Source organism: Anthonomus grandis, chromosome 18 (genome assembly GCF_022605725.1).
Source record: "Anthonomus grandis grandis chromosome 18, icAntGran1.3, whole genome shotgun sequence".
NCBI lineage: Eukaryota > Metazoa > Arthropoda > Insecta > Coleoptera > Curculionidae > Anthonomus > Anthonomus grandis.
The window spans coordinates 6902372-6926263 of NC_065563.1; the positions used below are offsets into that span (position 1 = coordinate 6902372).

At 33.1% G+C, this 23892-nt stretch overlaps 2 protein-coding genes and 1 long non-coding RNA gene across 3 annotated transcripts in view; all 3 read right to left on the minus strand.

Annotated features, from left to right (window-relative positions):
- Positions 1-1706: 1706 nt before the first annotated feature.
- LOC126746994 (uncharacterized) lies at positions 1707-5118 on the minus strand. Its single transcript, XM_050455462.1, has 4 exons — positions 4773-5118; positions 4316-4575; positions 4067-4192; positions 1707-3629 (listed from the first exon to the last, which is right to left on the minus strand). The coding sequence occupies exons 1-4, from the start codon at positions 4856-4858 to the stop codon at positions 3130-3132; spliced, it is 972 nt and encodes a 323-aa protein (XP_050311419.1). The 5' UTR covers positions 4859-5118; the 3' UTR covers positions 1707-3129.
- Positions 5119-5224: 106 nt separating this feature from the next.
- Positions 5225-23892, minus strand: part of LOC126746995 (protein phosphatase PTC7 homolog) — a 109745-nt gene continuing 91077 nt past the window's right edge. The window contains exon 6 of the mRNA XM_050455463.1: positions 5225-12097. Within this exon, the coding sequence (XP_050311420.1) occupies positions 12048-12097 (50 nt within the window). The 3' untranslated portion in view covers positions 5225-12047. The remainder of the gene's footprint in view (positions 12098-23892) is intronic.
- Positions 17531-19619, minus strand: LOC126746997 (uncharacterized). Its single transcript, XR_007664062.1, has 2 exons — positions 18279-19619; positions 17531-18222 (listed from the first exon to the last, which is right to left on the minus strand). It is a non-coding gene; the product is annotated as an uncharacterized LOC126746997 (long non-coding RNA).

The window sequence follows — 23892 nt, forward strand, 5'->3', positions numbered from 1 at the left end:
TATGGCAAAAAATATCTTTGGACTTTGAAGACAAATGGCACTTCCCACATTGCGTAGGCGCCGTTGACGGTAAACATATAGTTATAAAGAAACCGTCAAAAACGGGAACCTCATACTAAAACTATAAACATAATTTTTCCATTGTCTTAATGGCGAGTGTTGATGCTAACTATAAGTTTACAACAATAGATATTGGATCAATGGGAAGATTTAGCGATGGAAATATTTTTTCTAGTAGTCCATTAGGAAAAAAATAGCAAACAAAACTTTGAATCTACCAGAACCCAGTGAACTACCAACAGTTGAAGGACTTTTGCCTTACGTTTTCGTAGGGGATGAGGCATTTCCTTTAACACAAAATTTTATGAAACCCTATCCAAGAAGAAACGTGCTTGGTAATTACAACAGTAAAGTATTTAATTACAGATTGTCACGAGCAGTGTGCAGAATGTGCTTTTGGAATTCTAGCTTCGCCATTTCGTATTTTCAAAAAAGCATTTGAAATTAATGTGGACAGTGTCGTCAGTATCGTGAAAGCAGCTTGTATATTACACAACTATTTGACAAAAGAAAAGGTAAATACTTTGGACGAACAACTAGAAGAAATGCCTACATCTCAGTTACTTCCCTTACGACCAACAAATAGTAGAAGTTCATTGAATACTTTTGCGGTGAGAGAAAAGTTTACAGCGTATTTCAACACGGATGGTAATGTATCCTGGCAAGAGCAAAGTGTTCGAAGTGAAAAATTTTAAATTCATAACGAAAAATATCGCATCATCCAACAAATTTTCGATAGCAATGTTTTCAGTTTGTATGTATACCGTAAAATGTTTTTAATTTAAAGATAAAACATCATAAACTATCCTAAATTGATTTTATTTGTATATTGTATTATGTACTTACCGGTTTTTAATTTAACATGTTTAGCAATCGTGTTCCAGATGTCATCTTTTAGTTTGGATTTCATATATGAGGGATCATTTGTATCATATAGAACAGGAAATTTTCTAACAGCCTCAATAAGTTCTTGCTTTTGTTTTGCAATTATTTTGCCACACTCGCTCACGAAATCTGTGTCTCGAACACTGGGCGACACACGTTTTGTTTGGCACATTCGTGGCTTAAGCTGTGCTGCGTCCTAATATGCGGGCGTGCAATGCTAACTACATGATACAAAAACGTGGCGTGTGCTGCCCTGCGTGGGTTGCGTCGCGTGTGTCTCAATGTGCGCCTTGCCTAACAGTCTTTTCTGTTCAAAGTTCGCACACACACACACAGCCCGCTGTACGACTTCTCGCCAGAGAAAAACAAACCACCGAGAAGCGACAAAACCCGCATTTACCGTTGATTTTCTGGGGTCCACTTTTGGTGCCCTTGAGCGGGCTTAAATGACTGGCGCTACATATTAAGTAACGGAGAAAAATCGTTTTGGCAATTTAATAGTTCCGTACACGGAGAGAAATACGACAATTAATAGATTAAAAATTTTATTGGGAATTTGAAATCAAAACTATTACATTATTTTACTGTTGGTATAGTTAAGTTATAGGTATACCTAAACTATACCGGGTGATACAGGAAAAAGGGAACACGTAACATCTTTTTTATTTTTCAAGATAAAACAATTGAATACGTCAAAATATGCCTTTATAACCATTTCAAATTTCATTTGTTTATCTTGAAAAATAAAAAAGTTATTGCGTGTTCCCTTTTTCCTGTGTCACCCGGTATAGTGCCAACTATAAAAATTACCATTTAGGATAAATAATGTAAAACAAAAAATCTTCTAAACAAACTTTTATTTTTTGAGGAAATAATATTGGCTCATTGTATAATGAAACACAAAAATACATTGGCAATAATTAAATTAAACTTAGGTACATTTATACATTCCGCAAAATTTTTAGTTTTCGAACATTTTTATCTTTATTTGTTTTTAGGACCCTATTATTATATTTAATGGTGTAAAATATTTTCAACCTTATAAATAATTTTAAGATAAACGTTTTTGGAAAATGTGCACAAGGGTGTTCATAATTAATAGTTTTCAAAATTACAATTGAATATTTCCTCTAATTTAAATATATATGAAATAAACTCTTCTGGAGGAGATTGTAAGCCACCAAAGTTACATATACTGGAATTATAAGCCTTAAAATGAAGAAATAATCTATTTATATCCATTTCATCACACATTTTGCCGAAATTGGTGCAGGTATCACAGTTAATATGAACTTCAAGTGCTCTTTTCATAATATAGCCACAAACATACCGAAAGGCATTTTCTGTGGGAATATGGTCGGTCCTATAACTATAGTTTTGAAGTGCAATACCTTTTGCAACTTCAAATTTTTTTTCATTGAAAATTTCGGGTATATTGATGGATTTGACGTTCATCAATATACTATCCAAATCATTTTTACAATTCATTCTTTCCGAATGTAAGTAATTCTGACAGAACAGCTTTTTAAACGCTCTTTGGAATTGCAGTGGTGTTGGATTAAAATTATTCCCACTTTGCTGCCTTACAGCACCAAAGAAATTTTCGATACAATCTGTATTTAACCTCCTAGTCTTGAGATACTTGTAACCCAATGTTGATAATTTTTCCCATATTTTTATCGTGCTTCTGATTGTAACCATCCAGCAATTACGAAATTTCACAGAATTTGTGATATCTTTATTGCTAGAGTTAAAAATTTTTAATTTGTTTAAAAAAAGTAACATCTCATGGAAAAATTCTATTTGGTATGGTGATCCATCATAAACATTTTTAAATTTACAGGGATCTCCCAAGGATATTGAGTTTAATAAATCAAAGAGGTTATTGAATTTCGTAATTACCTCTTATGATTCCAAATGCATCGGCAGGGAGTGCACCTACAGTTACATAAGTATTCATCCCACTTGCCACAGTATGGCTAAGAACTTGGCTAGCGAGACCTACTTTCATTTTTTCAAATGCTGAGGGACATATATGGGAATCTGTCAACTTTGGGGCACATCTATAAAACTGTTGTTTATCTGCACGATAGAAATCATTTATGAAAGTCCATGATAAATAAAAATAAAAAAAATACGCTAAAGGCTGCTTCCAGGAAGAATATAATTCTCTAGCCATAATAACTATAAAACTGCATTATTAATACCAGGCTGGCAAGAAATATTTTCTGTAATTCTATGCAAACTTCTTTTTGTTGGTAGAGTAAGCAAATTACCTATGAACTTATATGCCTTGGGGCTTAAAAAATGCAATGTTAAGGCAAATTGTTTTAATTCCATAGAAAATCTATGAGATTTGCGTCTCTTGCCCTTTAGTGCCACATGAGTTTTAATAACACATGCCAAAGGTTTACTTAGAAATTTGTCACATAACCTGTTAAAATCTCTTACATCAGGATCTTCTTTTTGGCGTGCTTTAGCAGTTACACCAAACTTTCTCATTTTTTTAATTTGCAGTCGAAGTTTTCGCTTTTGGGGAGTGTTACTACTCAGCTGATAAGAAATCTGAGTAGAAGCTGACGGAGAAAGAAGGCCTGGTGGAGAATTCTCGGACGGTTTATCTATTTCGATAGATAGGAGGTTGCCGAGGGGCTCGCACACTGAATATTGTGAAGTGCTTGGGCCTGGAAATAATAAAAAAATGCTTTAACATTTTAAAACTTTACATCTTTAATATGAATAAAATCAGAAAGTAAAACTGATAGACTATATGGTAAAATAAAATAAATTTGGAAATTCTGCTCACGTAAAACTACCTATGTATTTGGTTTTCAAACTTTAAATAAATTATAAATAAGTGGTTGTGAGGTTGGTTTTCATAGAAATGGAAACAAAGACAAAGGGTATTATTTTACCCATTTTATATGGGGTCCAGACATTTTGGTACCTAATCCTAATCCTGATACCTGTCCCAGACAAGTTTTGTATAACCATTTTATAACAAGACCTTGTCTGGGTCTTGTTATAAAATGGTATAAAACTAATTAGGGTTTTCTGAAGAATAATCCATTTTTACTGAAATCTTATTCCAACCTACTAAACTGAAAGAAGAGAGTCTTACCAGAAAAAATATCCAATAATGGGTGTTTTTCAGGCGTCTTAGTTCTGTCATAAGAAGAATTTTTTTCGGCAATACTTTGCTGGGCCAACGTTGCTGGTTTCATAATTGCAGGCTGTATTAAAATATCTAAAAAGAAGAAATATAATATATACAGAATATATTTTTATGTGCAAAATAGGGTTTCAAGCATAAAATTAATATTAGTTAGTAGGTAAAAATTATAGTTAAGTTAACCCATCAAAAGCTAACCTGACAGAATTTTTATGTCCTTTTCCTTTGAGACTTTTTTTGGCGGTCCATCCTCAAGCTGTTCACCTTCACAAGTCCTTTTTGTGGGATTAGGAAATAATGTTGGTAACGCGTTAGGTAACAAACGCTTTCTTGAGGGCCCTGCACTATAAAACTTCTCATCAAAATGGTACTCACAGAGCTTATAGTTCCTGGTTAGTTGTTCTCTAGGTATCGAAAACAAGTCTGTTCTATAGCAAGCTGCCAGCCATAACTTGGCACTGAAAGTCATAAAATTACACGTTTAATTCAAAAGCTAAATTTATGTATTTTTTTAATTACTGCATAGATAAATACCTCTAATTACTGTAATTACGAATTTAATAAAAAATAAATAATGAATTCCTGTAATTACGAAAAAAAAAAAAAGAAACAACTTATTTTGAGTGAAAACAATTAAAAGAAAAGTTGAACTTACCGATCTTCTTCCTGCGGAAAAGCAAAGAAAGAAACACCACACCCTGTCTTTGAATGACATCCACGAAAAGCACAGGTATAAGGCATATTATAAAAGTTTTTAATAAAATAAAGAGCACAATGACAACACACACAAAAAATAAACACAGAGAAAAATTCAGGCAACACTTGACTAGACTAAAGTAGGCGTCGAATATTACCGGACTAACCGACGGCTGGGAGGGGACCGGCAATAAGACAGGTATACCAAATAAGCTCGCACATGCGCAAGAAAAATCGGTTCCGGCTTTGTCCCTTCTCGATGGTTTGCTTTTCTCTGTTCTCGCTACCGCTTCGGTCTCCACTCCCCATCAGTTTCAAGCAGCGTTGTCAATGTGACTAAATTGTCCGAACAATGTTTTTTAAATATTTTGTTTTATGACTGTAAGGGTTCCACTAATAAACAAACAACCATTTTATTTATTACCATTTATTTCATAACAACTATTGAAATAACTATTTCGCCTTACACAGTTGCAATTAAACAAGTGAACCGAGTATACACAACTAAATAAGCACAAACCTAACCTAAGAAAAATCCACGATACAGAATGTTATTCCCAACAGGAATCGTCCACAAAGTGAATTTAAACCTAAATATTAGGCAAACGCATTTTGGTCGAAGCATCACGTCTTGTACCTGAGGCGTTTCTACTTATGTATGATACACGAGAGGTAACTAAAAATGTCCCAAAACTTACATTTCTAACGTAAAACTCAGTCTCTTAATTGGCTTTACTAGCACTGCTTTTATTTAATGATGATAATATCGTCAAAAGAGCCCAGTCTTTTGTGGTGTTTTATTAGTAAAAAAAAATGCAAATCCGCACCATGTACACTGTGTCCCATAATATTTTAGTCTCTGTATAAGTTAGAAAAAATGCGTAGTCGAAAACTTTTCAAATTTTCCAAGAGGAACCTATACAGAGCCTAAAATATAATAACACCCTTAAAAGCGAAACTATTTGACCTGTATCTTAGACCCTGTGACTATAATTAAAATGGACACAGTGTATCTGTTAGAAAAATGCCCGGGTTTATATTGCCGTTAATTTTTTTTTTTATATTGCATTTCTCAGGTACAACAATTCATATACTTAGGGAGAGTATAAGGATATCGGTAATCAACAGTCGCCTAAACAAATCACCCGCTTCAAACTGATTTAGTGTTTTCTGAAAGGGTTGATTTTTTCCAAATAAATAAAAGTGTAAATTGGCCGACGTTTCGTCAAATGTATTGGCTTCCTTAGAACAGTAAAATAGGAGATCGCATTGTAGGTACTTTAGTGTCCCGAGGAAGCCAATATATTGGGAGAAATGTCAACCAATTTGGACTTTTATTCGTGAATTCCTAATCCCAAATCAATTTACCAAAAAAAAAACCTTTTTATATTTGAAGGGTACAGGCAAAGAAGGTGTTATGTCAATTTTTACAGAAAATGAGATTTTGGCGCCATATGTTAGCCAGCAAGCTAAACTACTATTCTATAAATCAATCACGACTAAGAACGTGCTTAGTCAGGTATAACAACATATTTTAATATCTCTAGACTAAAAAGGTGGTAAGTCCGCGCGGTCCCGGCGAAAAAAATGTCAAGTTTTACTCGTGGTCTGATGCAATCGAATTAATACCGGCATGTTTAGTAAACAAACGGCTTTTATTCAGGGCACGTGTGTTTATTAAAAACTTTACATTATGGAGGTAATTAACGGTGAAATCGGTGATAATGACCTTCTGTCTAAAGAAACAAATAGTAAAAAAAGGAAGAAATATGGAAAATGAAGTGACGTAAATAAGTTAATAAATTTGAGGAGCCATACTATAGGTGAAGACTGTAGGTGTAAAAGATTAAAATGTTTTGAGCGTGTACCAGAAGAGTCTCGTAAAAAAATCATTAAGAGTTTTAACCTACTTAACTCAGTTGATGAGCAAAATATATATTTGTGTGGTCTGATTACAACGTTGCCTATCAAACAACGAAAGCCCAGACAAGAAGAACAAGATGCTTTTCTTCACGATGTTTCCGATACCGTGTAAGAAGTGTAAATAATATGCAGGGGCATGCTGAAGATGTTGAAATATGTAAAAAGGGATTTTTGTCTAAACATGGAATAGGTCAAAGAAAGTTAGCAGTATTGCAGCAGTCATTGAAGCTAACAGGAGATGCACCAAAAGATCGTAGAGATAAGCACACTAATCGCCCGCACAAGCTCTCTGTTGAAACACGAAATACGATAAAGAGTCATATTGGATCGTTTAGAGGTCGTGAAAGTCATTACAGCTTGCATGATTCGGCTAAATTATATCTACCAGAAGAACTTAATATCAAAAAAATGTTTAATATGTTCTGTGAAAAGTTTCCAAATGAACATGCGTCATATGAAACTTATAGGACCATTTTTTCAACTGAGTTCAACATATCCTTTGGATACCCTAGATCTGACACATGTAGTCAATGCGACGAATATTTAGCCAGGATTAAAAGTCTAGAAGCTGAAAGACTTAATTTTTCGCAAACAGAAAATGTGACTTACCGTACATTAGAGGCAGATATAAACCAATTAAACATACAGAATAGGCTACACAAAACGAAAGCAGAACAATTTTACAAAAGAAAAAGAGACTCAAGAACACGTAGCCAGAAATTGGTCTCCATGGAAGCAATCTGCATCGATTTTGCAAAAAACCTCCCGGTTTCGAATATTAGTACGAATGACGTATATTATAAACGGCAATTGTCCACGTCTGCATTCAATATCCATGTTCTTTCTACATCACAAAGCATATTTTACATGTACCCTGAAACAGTTGGAAAAAAAGGCAGTGATGATGTCTGCTCTTTGCTACATAATGTTCTACATAATTATCTTAATCCTGAAGTTCGTGAACTACAAATATTTTGCAACTCCTGCGGAAGGAGTCGCAAAATTAGCATCGCAAAAAGAGGGCAGAACAAGAATTATAGGGGAGACCGAGGATACAATGGACACCAGGATAGAATGGACATGTTTAAAACTCCCGCTTAATATGTATTTGAAGCGCCCTCATACGGTAAAGTAATGCAATAACTGCCGAACGATGGTTTGGCATTCGCAAGGTAGCAAGCATTGAGTGTGGTTATTTTTATCGATATTTTCCTGTTTCAGCCAGTCTGTTTGTAACTTTTACGGTGAGTAATGTAACCATTTATTATTTTCTATGCAACACTTTTTAATATCTAATTATTTTAGTGGTGATGTGCATTATAGAATATGGTTATAAGAAACAAATAATTGAAATTGCTCGTTTAGTTTTCTAGGAAAAAGAATAATTTTACTATAGGGTCAATGGGGGATACAATGGACGGATGTCCATAGTATCCCCTATTGTCCATTGTATCCCCAGAATGTTCTTATTTTTTTATTTCAGATGGTGAGAGTATAAAAAGAAAACCGACAGGGAACTCCCTGAAGGAGATCTAAGAAGAGCTGTAGACATGTCTTAAATAATATTGGTAGCTTGCGAAAAGTTTCGGAGAGGTATAATGTTACTAAGTCTCGTTTAGCTATTTATGTGAAAAGGGCTAGAGAACAGGGGGCTAGAGTTCGATTTTTCGATTTTTTAAAAGAATGATTCCATCAAATCGCTTCAAAATTACAGAAGAAGAATCTTCTTTTGTAACATTCGGAGAAGTAATAGCTGTGCTTCCAAAAGCTATTGAAGACAGGCGTCCTCGTTTCAAAGATTCGATTTATTTCAACGCAGATTTCACAGAATTTTGTTTAACTTAAATAAAAGTTGAAAATTTGTTGCTTCCTAAATAAATATTTACTCTAAGACTTTTTGTCTTTATTAGTAAATGAATGTCCAAAATATCCCCATATCATGTCCATTATTACCCCAGAGCAGGGGATACATTGGACAAATGACCAAAAATTTTTGATCCCGGTTTAAAAATATTTTTAAATTTATGTAGTAATATATTATGACAAAAGTTTGTTTATTACATTAATAAAACCTTATGGATAGAGATTTCTTCGAAAAAAAGTTAGAGATCATTTAATCAAATTTGTGCCATGTATCCTCGGTCTCTCCTACTATGTTTCGTTTTTTGCACTATGTAGTACATGTAGAAAAAAAGCTGGATTTGATTAAGGTTACCTATCCAATAAGGGGTCATTCGTACATGGAGTGCGATAAGGACTTTGGATTAATAAACCAAAAAACACGAGTGGAACTCCCAGAACAATGGCAAGAAGTATTCCGCATGGCAAGAAAGAAACCATCTCGTTTTCAAGCGGTAAACGTTAACCAAACGTACTTCAGATACTGGACTATTATAGAAGAACATGTCCGTTTCTTTCCAGGCCTATTAGGGAAATGAAAATAGAAAAGGAACATCCAAGGATGATACTTCACCGAGATAGCTACAATGGTTCTTGGGAAACTACTGCTATCACTGATCCCAAATTTAAAACTAAAATAAAGTTAGAAGCCAACGAATTTGAACTGCCAGATCACTTATATAAAGGTAAGATAAACATTTTAACTGTTAGAACATCCTTGTGACAGCGGAAATTTATTTTCTTTTAGAGCCTATACCCATAAGTAAGGAAAAATGGAAAAATCTTCAAGAGCTAAAGATATTTTGTGGCTCAGCTGCTCAAGACTACTATAACCATCTGCCTGATTTATAGAAGAAGAACGGACAACGTTAACTTTAAGCGTTTTGATTACTACGGTAAGCTTGACCAGCTCTTCGGTCATGATTTTGGTCTATTTTTTTTTTTTTTTGGTTCTAGGATAAATAAAACACTCAGCATCTGAAGAACCTTGCCAGATCGCCTTTTAGAAAATAAAACGGTTTTACTTTTTGTTCATATGGATTTTAAGTTTTACTATTACAATATCAAGTTTAGTGTAGTTTGTGTTATAGTAGTATAGTGTAGTTGCTTGACAAAACACCTTCTTTCTCTTTAATAATTGCAATTTTGTAAAAAATGTTCTTTTACATTTTTTGAATTTGCTTTGTGACTTTTTACATTTAACTCTCTAGAGGGTAATACTCCAATACATTATTAAAACAATTTATCACCTTTTATATTTTCCCAATAAACAAACACCATAGAGTGAGTATTAACCTTTGAAGCCGTTTTTCTCAAAACTTATTTTTTTAACATAGCACCTTCTTTGCCTGTACCCTTCATTTGGAAATCACTAATTTCAGTTTAATAGTTGAATCTGGCATTCGCTGTTTTTTGACGTTTGACGTTGATTTTCTGATTAAAACATAAAAAAAAATTAAAGAACAAAAACCAAAGGTGCAACAACGGGACAACCAATAGGAATATACGAGGGTGGTCTCAGAAGGACTCGGCCTGACGTAGAGATGTCGGTAGTAGTTTGAAAAATATCAGTGTATTAGAAAGTATACAATCTATAAAGCATATGTTTCAAGTTTGAAAACGCCACGTTGTTTAGTATTTGTTTGGCAGCCATCAATAGTGAACGTTTTCAGTGAATTTGTAAAAATGGAGAAAACTGGTCATCGTTATGTGATACAATAGTTTTATTTGAAAGGCCTCAGCCCAACCAATATAAAAGCTGAACTGGATTCTACTCTGGGTGAGTTTGCTCCTTCCTTAACAACAGTAAAATATTGGGTAGCAGTTGAAACGATGCCTTCAGATGATTTTCTCAGATGCAGTTTCAGGGAGTGACAGTATTTGGTTTCGTAGTGACAGTTGGCGCATCGGTAGACTTTGGAATGCGATTTTAAATGTAAATTGAGCATAGATTTGTTCACGCAAGGGTAATGGCGCCTGCGTGGTTTAGGATATGGTACTCCAGATGGTGTTTGTATTTTGTGACGAAGGCATTTGGGGCACTTGAGTATTTTGTCGCCTTTGATGTGCACTTTCGAGTGTTCCCAGAATTCTAGTTTGGTGTAGGCGACGAATTCGCATTGTTTACATTTATGCACCTTGACTTTGCCGTGGGAGTTGATCTTTGGCGCTCTGATGCCGTCATCGTCAAATTCGTTGGAGTTGTCATCGGGATCCGTCTTGGGTGAAATTGATCTTCTGTCTGAATGAATTTGATGAGTAAAAATTCACAAAGTGGTACTGGATGATCGTCGACTGAAAGTGCGCGAGCTAGCGGACATAGTAGGCATTTCAAAAAGTGCGGTACATCGCATATTAACTGAAAATTTTGACACGAGAAAGCTGTGTGCAAGATGGGTGCCGCGTTTGCTCACACTCGAAATTTAATAGCAACAAAGCAGAGTTTTTGCGTCGTTTCATAGCCATAGATGAAACATGGGTCCATCACTTCACACCTGAGATAAAAGAACAATCAAAACAATGAACTCAAAGGGAAGGAGAACCGGCTCCAAAGAAGGCGAAAACCGTTTCATCTGCTAGCAAGGTCATGTCGTCGGTTTTTTGGGATGCGCGAGAGATAATTTTCATTGACTATCTTAAAAAAGGTAAAACTATCAACGGCGAGTATTATGCGAACTTATTGCAACGTTTGAGCGAAGAAATCAAGCAAAAACGGTCGCATTTGGTTAAGAAGAAAGTGTTGTTTCATCAAGACAATGCACCAGCTCACAAATCCGTTATTGCAATGGCCAAAATTAACGAATTAAAGTTTGAATTGCTACCTCATGCACCTTATTCGCCAGATTTTTCTGTTTCCAAACTTAAAAAACCGGCTCAGTGGTCAAAGATTTTCCAACGATGAAGAAGTGATGTCTGCAGTTAATGGCTTTTTCGAGGCGCAAGACAGTTCTTATTATAAAAAGGGTATCGAACCTATAAAACATCGCTGGGAAAAGTGTATAGAGCTGAAAGGAGATTATGTTGAAAAATAAATACATTTTTTTCCAAAATTTTCGTGTTTTCTTTCTTGGGTCGGGTACTTCTGGGACCACCCTCGTACAGACCTTTTTTACTCAAAATTGACTTCATACATTTCATTTTTTTAAAGTAAAAAAGTGCGCATCAGAAGCTCATTAAATATGGTAAAATTAGCATTTAACTCTGTCAAGGTACCGATATCTTACACTCGAGAAAGTGAAAAAAACAACTTTTAACACATTGTGTGAGGCTTTAAAAACAAAAAAACAACCTTAAAATTAAAAAAATGAAACAAAACAAAAATGGGAATGACGGACAACACACGTGTCGATGAGTACGAATTCATAAATTACTAATTAACGAACTAAAACAGCGGCGCCTTTTTTTTTTTAAATTATATTGCTACAGTTGCCAGGATCACTGTTATATCGTCCGGTTTACCACCTAAAATAAAATTATTTGTTAATGAATTGAATTAATTTGTTCAGTTATTTTGTATATTTGCACCTACAGGGGTTACCATAAGAATATGATTTTCAAAAAAATCATATTTGCATAAAAAAGCTTCTAATGCACGGATTTTCGTAATTTTTTCAATAAAAGCTGTAAAACAATCTAACGAACCTGTTAAAAGCAAAATCAAGTCGATCTGAGCACCACAAGTGGTGTTATGGCCCAAGTTTTCTGAAAGTGGTTTTTGTCTTGACATGATAATAATAATAATAATAATAATAATAATAATAATAATAATAATAATAATAATAATAATAAGACGTTTATTAGCCACCAATACAAAAAAAGCATAATTACAGAAGGTAATATGATTATATACATGGAATTGAATATTAGAATATTAAACAAAGAGAGCATATTAAAAACAATAGGTTATATAAAGAATTTAGTTAACACAAGTAAGGCAACTAAAAAGCCATGCATTCAGACTTCCAGAAAAGAAGGAAACAACTTCCTGGATTCTGTTAAGGCTTATAATAGAAGAAGTGAGAGAAAAAAAAAACAATTCTTATAGACAAACTAAAAAAAAAACAAATAGGTAGGCATATACTTATGAGGGGAAAAAGCAGTAGTGGGAAAAATCGATGGAACGGAATGAAAGAATTCTTCTTTTTTCTTCTTTTTTTTTTTAAAAAAATAGTTAATTTTTGAATAATAAATGTTAATAGAATATTTTACGTTGCATTCAGTTAGTTAGCATGTGCGTAGTATTTTAATAAAGAAAGGCATTCAAGAAAAATTAAGTTTGATTTAAAAGAAGAAGCTTGGTTTTTAATTTAAAAGTTTTTTCAGTGTCAGTCAAATTAATTATTTTGAACTTATTAATCAAATTTGGTACGACATTAGAAAAGGATCGCTTAAAGAGTTCTTTGCTATGGCTAGGAATTGTTAAAAGATTTTTACGTCTTATATTAAGATTATGCACATCAGTACGATAGGTAAGCTTTTCAAGTAAATAAGGCGGAGTTTTTGATTTAAGAATTTTGTAAGAAAAACATAAAATATGTAATATTTGTCTATTGTGCATATTTAGCCAACCTGCTTCTTTTAATTTATAAGAAATATGTTGCCGTCTTCTTATACCAAATATAAGTCTTAAGCAAGAGTTTTGAAGTTTTTGAATTCTACCTGAGTCGGAGTTATCGAGACATGGTCCATAAATTGTGTCGCAAAAATTTAACGGTGATAGTACTAAAGCATCACAGAGCAGTTTTTTGATACTTGACCTTAAAAAATGTCTTTGACGATATATTGTTTTTAAGGCAGAATATCCATTTTTTAGTTTAAGGGTAACATGTTCTTTGAATCTAAGTTTATAGTCCATTACTAGTCCAAGATTTTTTGCAGAGTTTTTAAAACTTATTATATTGTTATTAAGGTGTACATTTAAATTATTTAAAATATTAGTTCGATGATTGTCACTACAAAAAAGAATAGCTGCTGATTTAGTGGGGTTAATCTTTAGAAGTAATTTTTGAGTTTCTATATTTAAGGTATTTAAATCCTCATTTATATATTGATTAGCTTGGACAACATTAGTGTGATGAAATGAATAAAATAGCTGGGTGTCATCTGCATAGCAATGGTGCTTACAGTGTAAAATTTTTTTAGTAATTTGTGAAGTATAAAGAGTATAAAACAAAGGACCAAGAATGCTACCTTGGGGTACCCCAGAGGTAACATCCAGTGCATTTGATTTATTGTTATTAAGCACTACTCTTTGTTTTCGATTAAACAAGAAAGAAGACACCAATGCCAACGCAGACTCAGCAAAACCCATATATTCTAATATAGCCAGTAATATTCTGTGATTTACCATGTCAAAGGCTTTAGAAAAATCTAAGAGAATCAACACCGTAGCTTTATTTTTATCAAGTTCCTTAAAAATATCATCAGTCACTTTAGATAAAGCGGTTGCACAACTATACCCCTTACGAAACCCAGACTGGTATTTAGGAATTAAATTATTTACATTTAAATATTGAACTATTTGATACTCCATAACTTTTTCTAATATTTTTGATAGTATAGGAAGTACAGATATTGAGCGAACATCATTAAATTCAACAGGATTTTTTATTTTGGGCAAAGGAATAACATTGGCTTCTTTCCATTGATCGGGAAAGCAGTTTTGTTCTAAACATACGTTTATAATATGTGTAAGTGGTTTAATTATGGCAGGACAACAAAGCAAAATCAGGGTAATGTTTAATTGATCAACGCCAAATGCTTTAGATTTAATAGATTTTAAGTAATTTATTATTATATCTTGTGTCACCAAATTAAATTTAAATTCAGCCAAATGATTTAACCTATGTTTTTTAAAATACCCAACAAATTCTTCGTCAGGGTTATTATTGTTTTTGTTAATATTAGAAAAAAAAAATTAAGTTTATCTACATCTTGCATAAGAGGAGGAAGTTGTATATTTGATTTATTAGAAATATTTAGTTTATTAAGTTCTTGCCATGTTTCTTTGTTATTACATACTCTAAATCTGTGAGCCAGGTATGCCTTTTTTTCCGCCCTAATTGAACTAGTTGCAAGATTTCTGTACTGCTTATAATTTTCCCAATCCTCGCGTCTTTTGGTGTTTCTAAATTTACGTAAAGCCGAGTTGCGAAGTCTTTGTATAAATCTAATATTAGGAGTAATCCAGGGGCAATATGGTCTAGTTTTACCCTTTACGTTTTTTATAGGAGCATGTAAGTTAATTAATTCTAATAAAGATTGAGTAAAAAAAAAAACTTTATTATTTAAATCGGCCATATTGTACATATTATGCCAGGGAATCGATTCAATATCAGACTGAAATAAACAAGTGTTGATATTTTGTAAATTTCTATAAGTGAAATTATAAATTTGAGGCTTAGGTATATCAAAGTTTATGTTGCAGTAAATTAGCATATGATCCGATATTTCAATATCCCTTATTCCACAATTCTCCACCGACTCTAAATTTGAGAAAAGTAAATCAATTAAAGACATAGTGGTGTTGGATATTCTGGTAGGGTCAGTTATAAGCTGTTGCAAACCATATAATTCAGTAATTTCGCTTAATGATACCTTAAAATTCAAATCTAAAAAATTTATGTATATTAAAGTCACCCAAAAGTAAAATAGACTCATAGTTAACATAAAAGTCGGTCATAATATTTTCAAGACGGGAATAGAATAGATGTATGTCGCTCTTGGGAGGACGATATATATTACCAATTAAAACTTTTTGATTATTTACTTTTAATTCGATCCAGACATGCTCAAGATAATCGCATGTTTCCTTGAGAACTTCACGATAGTCGATACATGATTTTACATAAACAGCTATACCACCTCCCCTGCTTAATCGATCTTGCCGTATGAGACTATAATTTTGCAATTCTATGACTTCGTTGGTAACCCCTGCATGTAACCATGTCTCTGAAACCCCAATCAAATCATATTGATAACTATCTACATGTACTTGAAAAATATTAAAATTATTTAAGATGGACCTTGCGTTAATGTGTGCACATGAAAACATTATTTTAAAGCAAAATAGAAAATTTTTTGTTAAACAATTAAGGTAAGTAAGTACAGGAAAAGGAGAAAAAAAAAGGGAAAAGGGGTTAGAATAGGGAGTATATGCTTACAAAAAAAAAGAGAAAAAAAAACAAAATTAAACCTAACAACTATCTATAATTATATACACATACATACATATACATATATTTTTCCCTTTTAATGAACACCGAGTTAAGTAAATTAAACACTTATTTACTTTATTTTTATCGTGTTTGTACTATCCTACTCAATTCAAAGAAACTTTAAGCAAAACAGAAAATTATAGTACCTATAAATACGTTAAAAAATAAATCATTTGCATTTAATTATTTAACATTTTCAATTTTTTGGCTTTATTGTTATTATATGCATATATATTTAGTAATCATTAGCGTAGAAATATCATTAAACAATATTAGTACCTAACTTTCAATCATGAATATTATCTACAACTTATTGTTTACAAAATAATGCAATTCAGAAAAAAAAACAAAGAAAAAAGCCTTTAATTTATTTTTATATCAACTAGGCATGCAGAGAAATTTTTAAATTTTTATTATAATAATAGTATGCAAAAGCCAGTCGATTTTTAAATATAAGTTTAGTTTAGAGTATAGGAACGTCTGTATTTATTTTTTAGGAAGATATAAATAAACATTTTCATTATAATAGTAAAATACATGCACAACCTAATGACCAAAATATTAACGTATTTAATTAGAGAATTCATTAGAGTACCTGTTTTATGTGAAGTCCAGTGATAGGGTCGATAATTTTTGGTAGAATGAAACCTATTGGAAAAGGTAGAGAATATAATAAAAATGAAAGGAAAAATAAATTACGCTCGATTCGAGGTCGGGAAGTCGAAAGAGGCGAGTTTTAAGGGTAAAAATAGGTTGATCTCGATTTCCGGAGAAATTTAAGTCCTATGGAAAAAATTTAAATGGCAAAGTTGTAGGAAATAAAAAGATCTACAACTTTTATATTTACAGTTTTTTCACATAACCTCAAAATTTATCTGAAAAAATCAAATAATCAAGTTCTTGGTTTTTTATCTTTATCTTTTACAAAAAAAAAATTACTAAATTTGGTAAAAAATTACCTCTTTATGTACCAAACACACTGTAATTTTTTTGGAATATAAAAATTAATTTTTTCACATTATTTTTATTTATTTGACAGGGTGTTTTAAAATTCACTACATATATTTTAAGGGCGTATTCCTGAGGTCAAAATAAGACTTTTTTTCCTATAAACATGGGTCCTAAAATGCACGCCCTTCAACCTACAGCCATCGCAAGACGTGTAAAAAAATCGATTTTTTAAAACTGTGTCTACAGTTTTGCATCAAATTTAACGAAATTTGGAATACCCCCGTTATTTTAGGCGGTCTATTTACTTTTTATCTTAGAAAAGGCGTAAAACTAATTTTAAGGGGTAAACTGAGGAGGTGCACACTTTTGACGGCCAAAATTTTATGTTCGCATAAATTTTTTTAAAAATTAAGCTACACCAGAATATGGGCCATACAAAAATCTAAATTTTATGTCTCTTGCATTTTTTTGATAATACGATTTTTGAGAAAATCACCGATTAATAAAAGGCTACCAATAACGTAATAATTAAAATTTAAACAGATAATATTAAGTAGTAGGCTGTGACTATTTGTTTTAGGACATTTTTTAGGCGGCACGACATTTAATAATAAATAGGTAGACTGGTTTTGCTATTGTTGAAACTTTGTTATTCAGGTTTTTTCAATAAATTGATGAAGAATTATTTACATTAAAGAATGACGGTTTATAAAAATACAAAAATTGGTTAAAAAATTATTTAACATTTATTAACATAATAATTAATTATTTTTTAAATAAACAATAAACTTCTGAGAAAGAAATATTTTTTTAAATAAAAAGTGCTCGAAATGCGCACCCTTCGCTGCAATACAAGCCTCCATTCGTCTTCTCATAGATTGTCTTACTCGCTCTAAAATTCCGGGAGTATTTCTTATTGTTTCAAAGGCATCAATAATTCTTTGCCTTAGGACCTCGAGCGAAGGCACTTGACGAGGATTATAGACGAGGCTTTTTACATATCCCCAGAAAAGAAAAATCCAGAGGATTGCAGTCCGGGGAGCGTGGAGGCCATGGTATTGGGCCTGCTCTACCAATCCATCTCTCAGGAAACACAAAGTTCAAATAGTCACGCACTGTTATACGGAAATGAGGGGGGGCACCGTCATGCATAAACCACATGTTCGCTCGCACATTTAAAGGTACATTGTCTGGTAAACCATTTAAATGGTGCTGTAGAAAGTCTAAATAAGTGTCGCCAACTAAAATTCTAGGAAAAAAAGAAATGACCAATTAACTTATCTCCCACTAAACCTGCCCATACATTAAGGCTAAAGTGCTCCTAGTGGTGAGATTGCCTAATTTCGTGCGAATTCTCTGCTGCCCAAACATGCACATTGTGAAAATTCACCACCCCTTCCCGCGAAAAATGAGCTTCGTCTGTGAATAGAATACTTGATAAAAAATTATTATCTCTCGCGCATCTTTGAAGTAACCTTGCAAAATGTAAGCGCCTTGGGAAATCTTGAGGTAGCGAAGCTTGAACTCTTTGAATATGGTATGGATACAAGCTATTTTCGTGCAAAACCCGCCAGACAGTTGCATGAGAAACATCCAAATTCCGAGCTATTTGTCGGGTGCTTAGGCCAGGATCGTCGTCGATGGCATTCAAAATTTGCTCCTCTGTCACTGGGTTTCGTGCTTGTTGCGGTCTGCCTGCATTGTTCCTGGGGGTCTTTGGAATTTAACAAACAAACTCATAAAAAACAAACAAATTGAGCCTAAAATAGTATGATAATATGATCGATTGTTGTTTATTGAAGGATATTTCCAACCTTTGTGTTCTCAAGACGCATGCCTATTAGCCAAAAATTTTAAAAAATATTCGTATTTGATTAAGAATGTTATTGCGCCTTTTAAAAATTTGACTCCAATTTATTTCAATACCCTGTATACTATCATAACCAAATTTGGTATACTTATGTTTTAAGTGGTTCTGAACAATAATCCAGTACCATTTTTCAAAAATAAATATCGCTAATACTACTTCTCGATTTTTCGCACTTCAAACTTGAATACAGTAGGCCATGACCTTCCTCTAAATGTCGAACTTGGCTTATAAGTGCCATTTTTGACCATCTATCCAACAAAAGAAAGTTTTTGAAAATTGGTCAAGAAACAAAAATTTTAGAGGGGTGCCTAACCCTTAAGTGGGACACACTGTATGTAGAATTATTATTCCAAAAAAGCCAAAAAAAATATTTGATCAATAATAAGTAAACATCCAGAGGTAAATATTTTTTTTGTTGTATAAATTGGGATATAATCTTGATATTACGAAAATAAAGTTAAAAAATCATATCAAATCTATTTTCCAATGAATAGCATAATGCCTTCAACAAAACGGGCATTTCTGTTAGTAAAAAAACTTAAAATCATTGCCGAGTCCCGTTAAATACGGCTATTAAATCGATCCGGAAGCATAAGCGGTTCGCGGTGTTGCCTTGCGATGTTCGCGGCTAGAGCAAAGATGGCTGTTCAAACAAAAATTTATTGAAAATATCCATTGTTGCCAAGGGGTACTAACAACACTTTCTCTACAATTCAAACATGTCATTACTTAGTAGTTATGTCTATCTTTAGTTGTTAACTTTAGTAACAGTATTATATGCATTTTTTTCACACAATCTTTTGACTTTGATTTAAAAATAAATCCTAATGAAACCAGTCGTACCAAAACAACCTTTAATAAGATATCTAATTATTAACAAAAAAAAATTAACCATTTAGTTCTTGAATTACGTGAACTTCGTGCTCCATCTTCCCCTACAGTTCGAATTAGACGAAACTCGTAAAATAATAGGTACTTTTTACCAGAATTCCCCTCTACAAGTTTTTCGCCGAGTGAAGCAACTTGTATTTTATTTAGTAAACTTTGCTTGAGCAAATGCATTATCTGGAACAGTTCAAGCAGTTACTAAGAGAATAGCTGAAGAACGTGTTTTAAAAAATGCACCAAAAAGCGTTGCTAAATATGATGATAGATCAGCTTCAAGTAGTGATGAAGAAACATTTGAGGACTTAGTAACTAGAGAGGATGAATTAATAAATTACCAAAATACAGGGTGTCTCGGGAGGAAAGGGAAATATTTTGGGAACATATTCAGAAGGTCGAAATAAAATAAATTAACCCATATGTTTTAATCCTATTCGGTAATTCTGCAGTTTAGCGGCTTTGCCAAAACTGACGAAAAATGGTCGGATTTTTGCAAAATGAGTAGATTTGGATATACCGGGTGGTATATCATGGCCGAGCAGAACATAAGAAATGCCATGTAAATTTTAAGTAGGTCAATTATTGGCTTTCCGGTACATTTTACAGAAAAAATGTAACATAACTTTTTGAAGAGACCAATCTGGCAAACCCTCGTGCAAAGTTTCAAAAAATTTTAATAAGCGAATCTTGAATTATTCAATTCAATGTAATTGCAAAATTAAAGTTCAGTGCAACGATATATTAGAATGGTCACTCGTCAAAACACCAGCATTTTACTTGTCAAACAATGTAAATAGAAGGTGGATGACATTGTTTGGCAGGTGGAATGCTAGTGTTTTGACGGGTGACCATTCTAATATATCATTGCACTAGACTTTACCAAAATTTTCGGTTCAGGTAAAACCAGACACCAGCCACCAGCAAACAATTGTCAAACTGTCACTGATTTATTGACACTTTTCCTCACGTCAGTGACAATATTCATTTTACTGGTGCCCGTTTAGTTTTACCTAGACCGAAAATTTGCTAAAGGGCGGTTTCCTAGCCAGCGTGTTTAGTCAACACCCACTCAAAGACAAGGCCTTAGTGCTTGGCGCGTGACGTCATCGATGTGGGCCACCGATTTTTAAAAACCAAGGGATTTCATATGCTAATATCTCAATATTTGGCTTATTTTAAAAAATGCTAGGAATAGAATAGAGTTCAGGAAACATTCAAAGGTATGTTTTAGTTCTGGTTGAATGTCAGATTAAATATTATGGTGTAATATTAAATGCAGACTCCCAACTCCCCTACATCTGCGCCAAAATTCAACATATGTATTTAGGTATTTATAATACTTTTTTTATACCATCAAGTAGTAAAAAATGTTATTATATACACATAAATACATATATTGACTTTAAAAGCTTAAAAAGTTTATCATACTCCAGTTCATGTAATTCTTTAATTGCAGAAAAAGAAGCACATTTTTTTTTCAAAGTGTCAAAATCAGGAAAATAAAATTTTTGGTCTGGTTTAGAGTTAAGCCAATTATTAAATACACATTTAAGTAAGTGAACTGTGTCAAATAGGTAAAATAATGGTCTCTGATTATCTATGGGATGAGAATAAACAATGGTCTGCAGTTGAAAAATGACTCATGGCTTTCCCGTTAATGGCATTATTGTAACACAAAAAACTATGTACCCAATCTCCTCTAAATTTTCAATAATTGTCTTAAATGAAAAGTCTCTTAATAAAATTATGAAGTATGTCTGATGTAATTTTGGAGATGGGAGCTATGTGAACTACTTCCTAAAAAGCTGGAACACACACTTGTAATCATGAAAGTAAATGCCGAGGAAGCTAGAGACTTATTATTGACTGATGTTCCAGTGATATTACTGCCTTTATAGTCCATGTAAGGGTCAATATGAATTTCATCAAAAAGTAGTGTCGCAAATCTCTCATGATCCTTTAGTAAACTAAACACATTTGGGGCATAAGTTAAAAACATTTTTTTTTCATCTATGTGGGGATCGGTCATGTGTTTGTTACAAATACCCATTATAGTTTGAGGATGTGGTAAAATTAGGTATCCATAACCTCTTAAATACTTGTATGCATGAAGACTAATAGTATAGATTATAGAAGTCAAAATTATTGTACTACTTGAATATCTGTACCTTTCCTTTGCAGTTATAAGCAAAGCTAATTGTTCACAAATAAAATCTAAAGCATGCACTATGTTTTAAAATAGTTTTTAAAACTATTTTAGGTTTTTAAAACTTTTTAGTATGTTTGACACAAAATCGAACACACGTTTCATTTTATTTATGTCATTTGATGGTTTGACATGATTGAGAATAGTATTGGTAGCAGTCTCGGTAGCAGTATTTGGATTTAAGTCACAGTCGAGGTTGTCATTATTGGTAACATTTTCCTCCAAAGGCAAGGTAATAATAGTAAGGTCTATTGCTTCAAGTATTGCATACAAATGATCTAAACTATGGGAAGTATATGGAGTTTTAAATTTTGATGTTAAAACAGAAACTGGCTCGCTATATAAAAAAGTTTCATATAATATTCATATCTTAATAACATTTAAATTAAAATTAAAAACAATTGACCAATTAATGCATGGACCAGGTGTGTATTCAATTTTAAAAATTGTTAGCTTTTTGCTGTCTTGAGACTCACTGTGAGCAGTAAACCAATCTCTCGGTAGTTTAAAAGCAGAAAATTTTTCAATAAACTCTTCAAAACTGTCAAAATTATTTTGTTTCTTATGCTCACCAAAGTCAATTTTGCTTAATTCAAGGGCTTTTGCTAAATGCAACTCGTCAATATTTTTAAACCTTTCATCTTTACTTGGCCATATTTTTATAGTTTTTGACAATTAACTAGGGCAATTTAAAAAAATAGATGGTGTACAGTCTTCTTTTAGCCGTGGTTTTAGTAATTATATTGTACAAATTTTATCTGTGTTGGAATCTTGAACTCGAGTATTCTTTATTATACTACCTTCAGGAAAATGAGCTTCACATACTTTGGTGTTGTTTGTGGGCTCAAAGTCATCTCTGTGTATGGCTTTTACCCATTTTCGCCTTAGATTTATATCCTTAAGAAAACCGAAGACATGCACTTTAGGTCCGTTTTTATAGTTTCCGTTACAACCCGGAACACAGCACTTTTGAGGCATATTTAAACCCTGGTATTAACTACAAGTCGAGGGAGAGATAGGAGAAAAACATTAAATTAAACACGAACTAAAGTATTAAAATCTGATATAAACAAATAAAACCGCGGCGTCGCCCGGCTGGTGCGCCGGAGAACCGGTTTCTCCGAGCATTTTTCTAGTCCGAAAATACGATTTTGAGATTTAAAAGCACGCGAAGAGTTTACATAAATATAACATACACGTTTCGCGGAAATAAACAGTTCCGATTTTAGGAAAAAACACAAAAATTAGCTAATGTTTACTGCGGATCTCGTCAGAAATACCGGCAACCACAGAACATAAATATAAACAACCTAACCTCTCGTTTCATCAGGTGGCACAACTAGGAGATGCGCCGTTGTCAGATTTATATAGAAAGAACTCCTATTGGCAAGTAGTAAGGTATTAGATAAATGATAAAATTTGAAAAAATGGAAGTTTAAATTATAAAAAGAGAAATAAGGATGCAGTCTTTTTTTAACTAAATTATTGTAAAGTAAGAGCAGTTAAAGATATAGATTTAATTATTTTAAGATAGTAATAGATCATCCTAACGTTCACGGCAATCTGCAAAGTTTGGCAGCGTTGCAGGCAGCCTTTCGTGGACGAACAACGGCAGCGTCAACAGCTGAATTCACCCGAAAATCAACCCGAAGTGCATGGCCCAAACGCGTGACGTGACGAGCAAAATTTTTTGGAGCGCTTTGTCCTTTAGAGAGTAGAGGACAAGACACCTCTTTGTAGAGGTGTTATTGGCTCGGCGGCCTGCCTTTGAGATCGAAATATAAAAGGTTTTTCGGCGAGTGAAGCAACTTGTATTTTATTTAGTAAACTTTGCTTGAGCAAATGCATTATCTGGAACAGTTCAAGCAGTTACTAAGAGAATAGCTGAAGAACGTGTTTTAAAAAATGTACCAAAAAGCGTTGCTAAATATGATGATAGATCAACTTCAAGTAGTGATAAAGAAACATTTGAGGACTTAGTAACTAGAGAGGATGAATTAATAAATTACCAAAATACAGGGTGTCTCGGGAGGAAAGGGAAATATTTTGGGAACATATTCAGAAGGTCGAAATAAAATAAATTAACCCATATGTTTTAATCCTATTCGGTAATTCTGCAGTTTAGCGG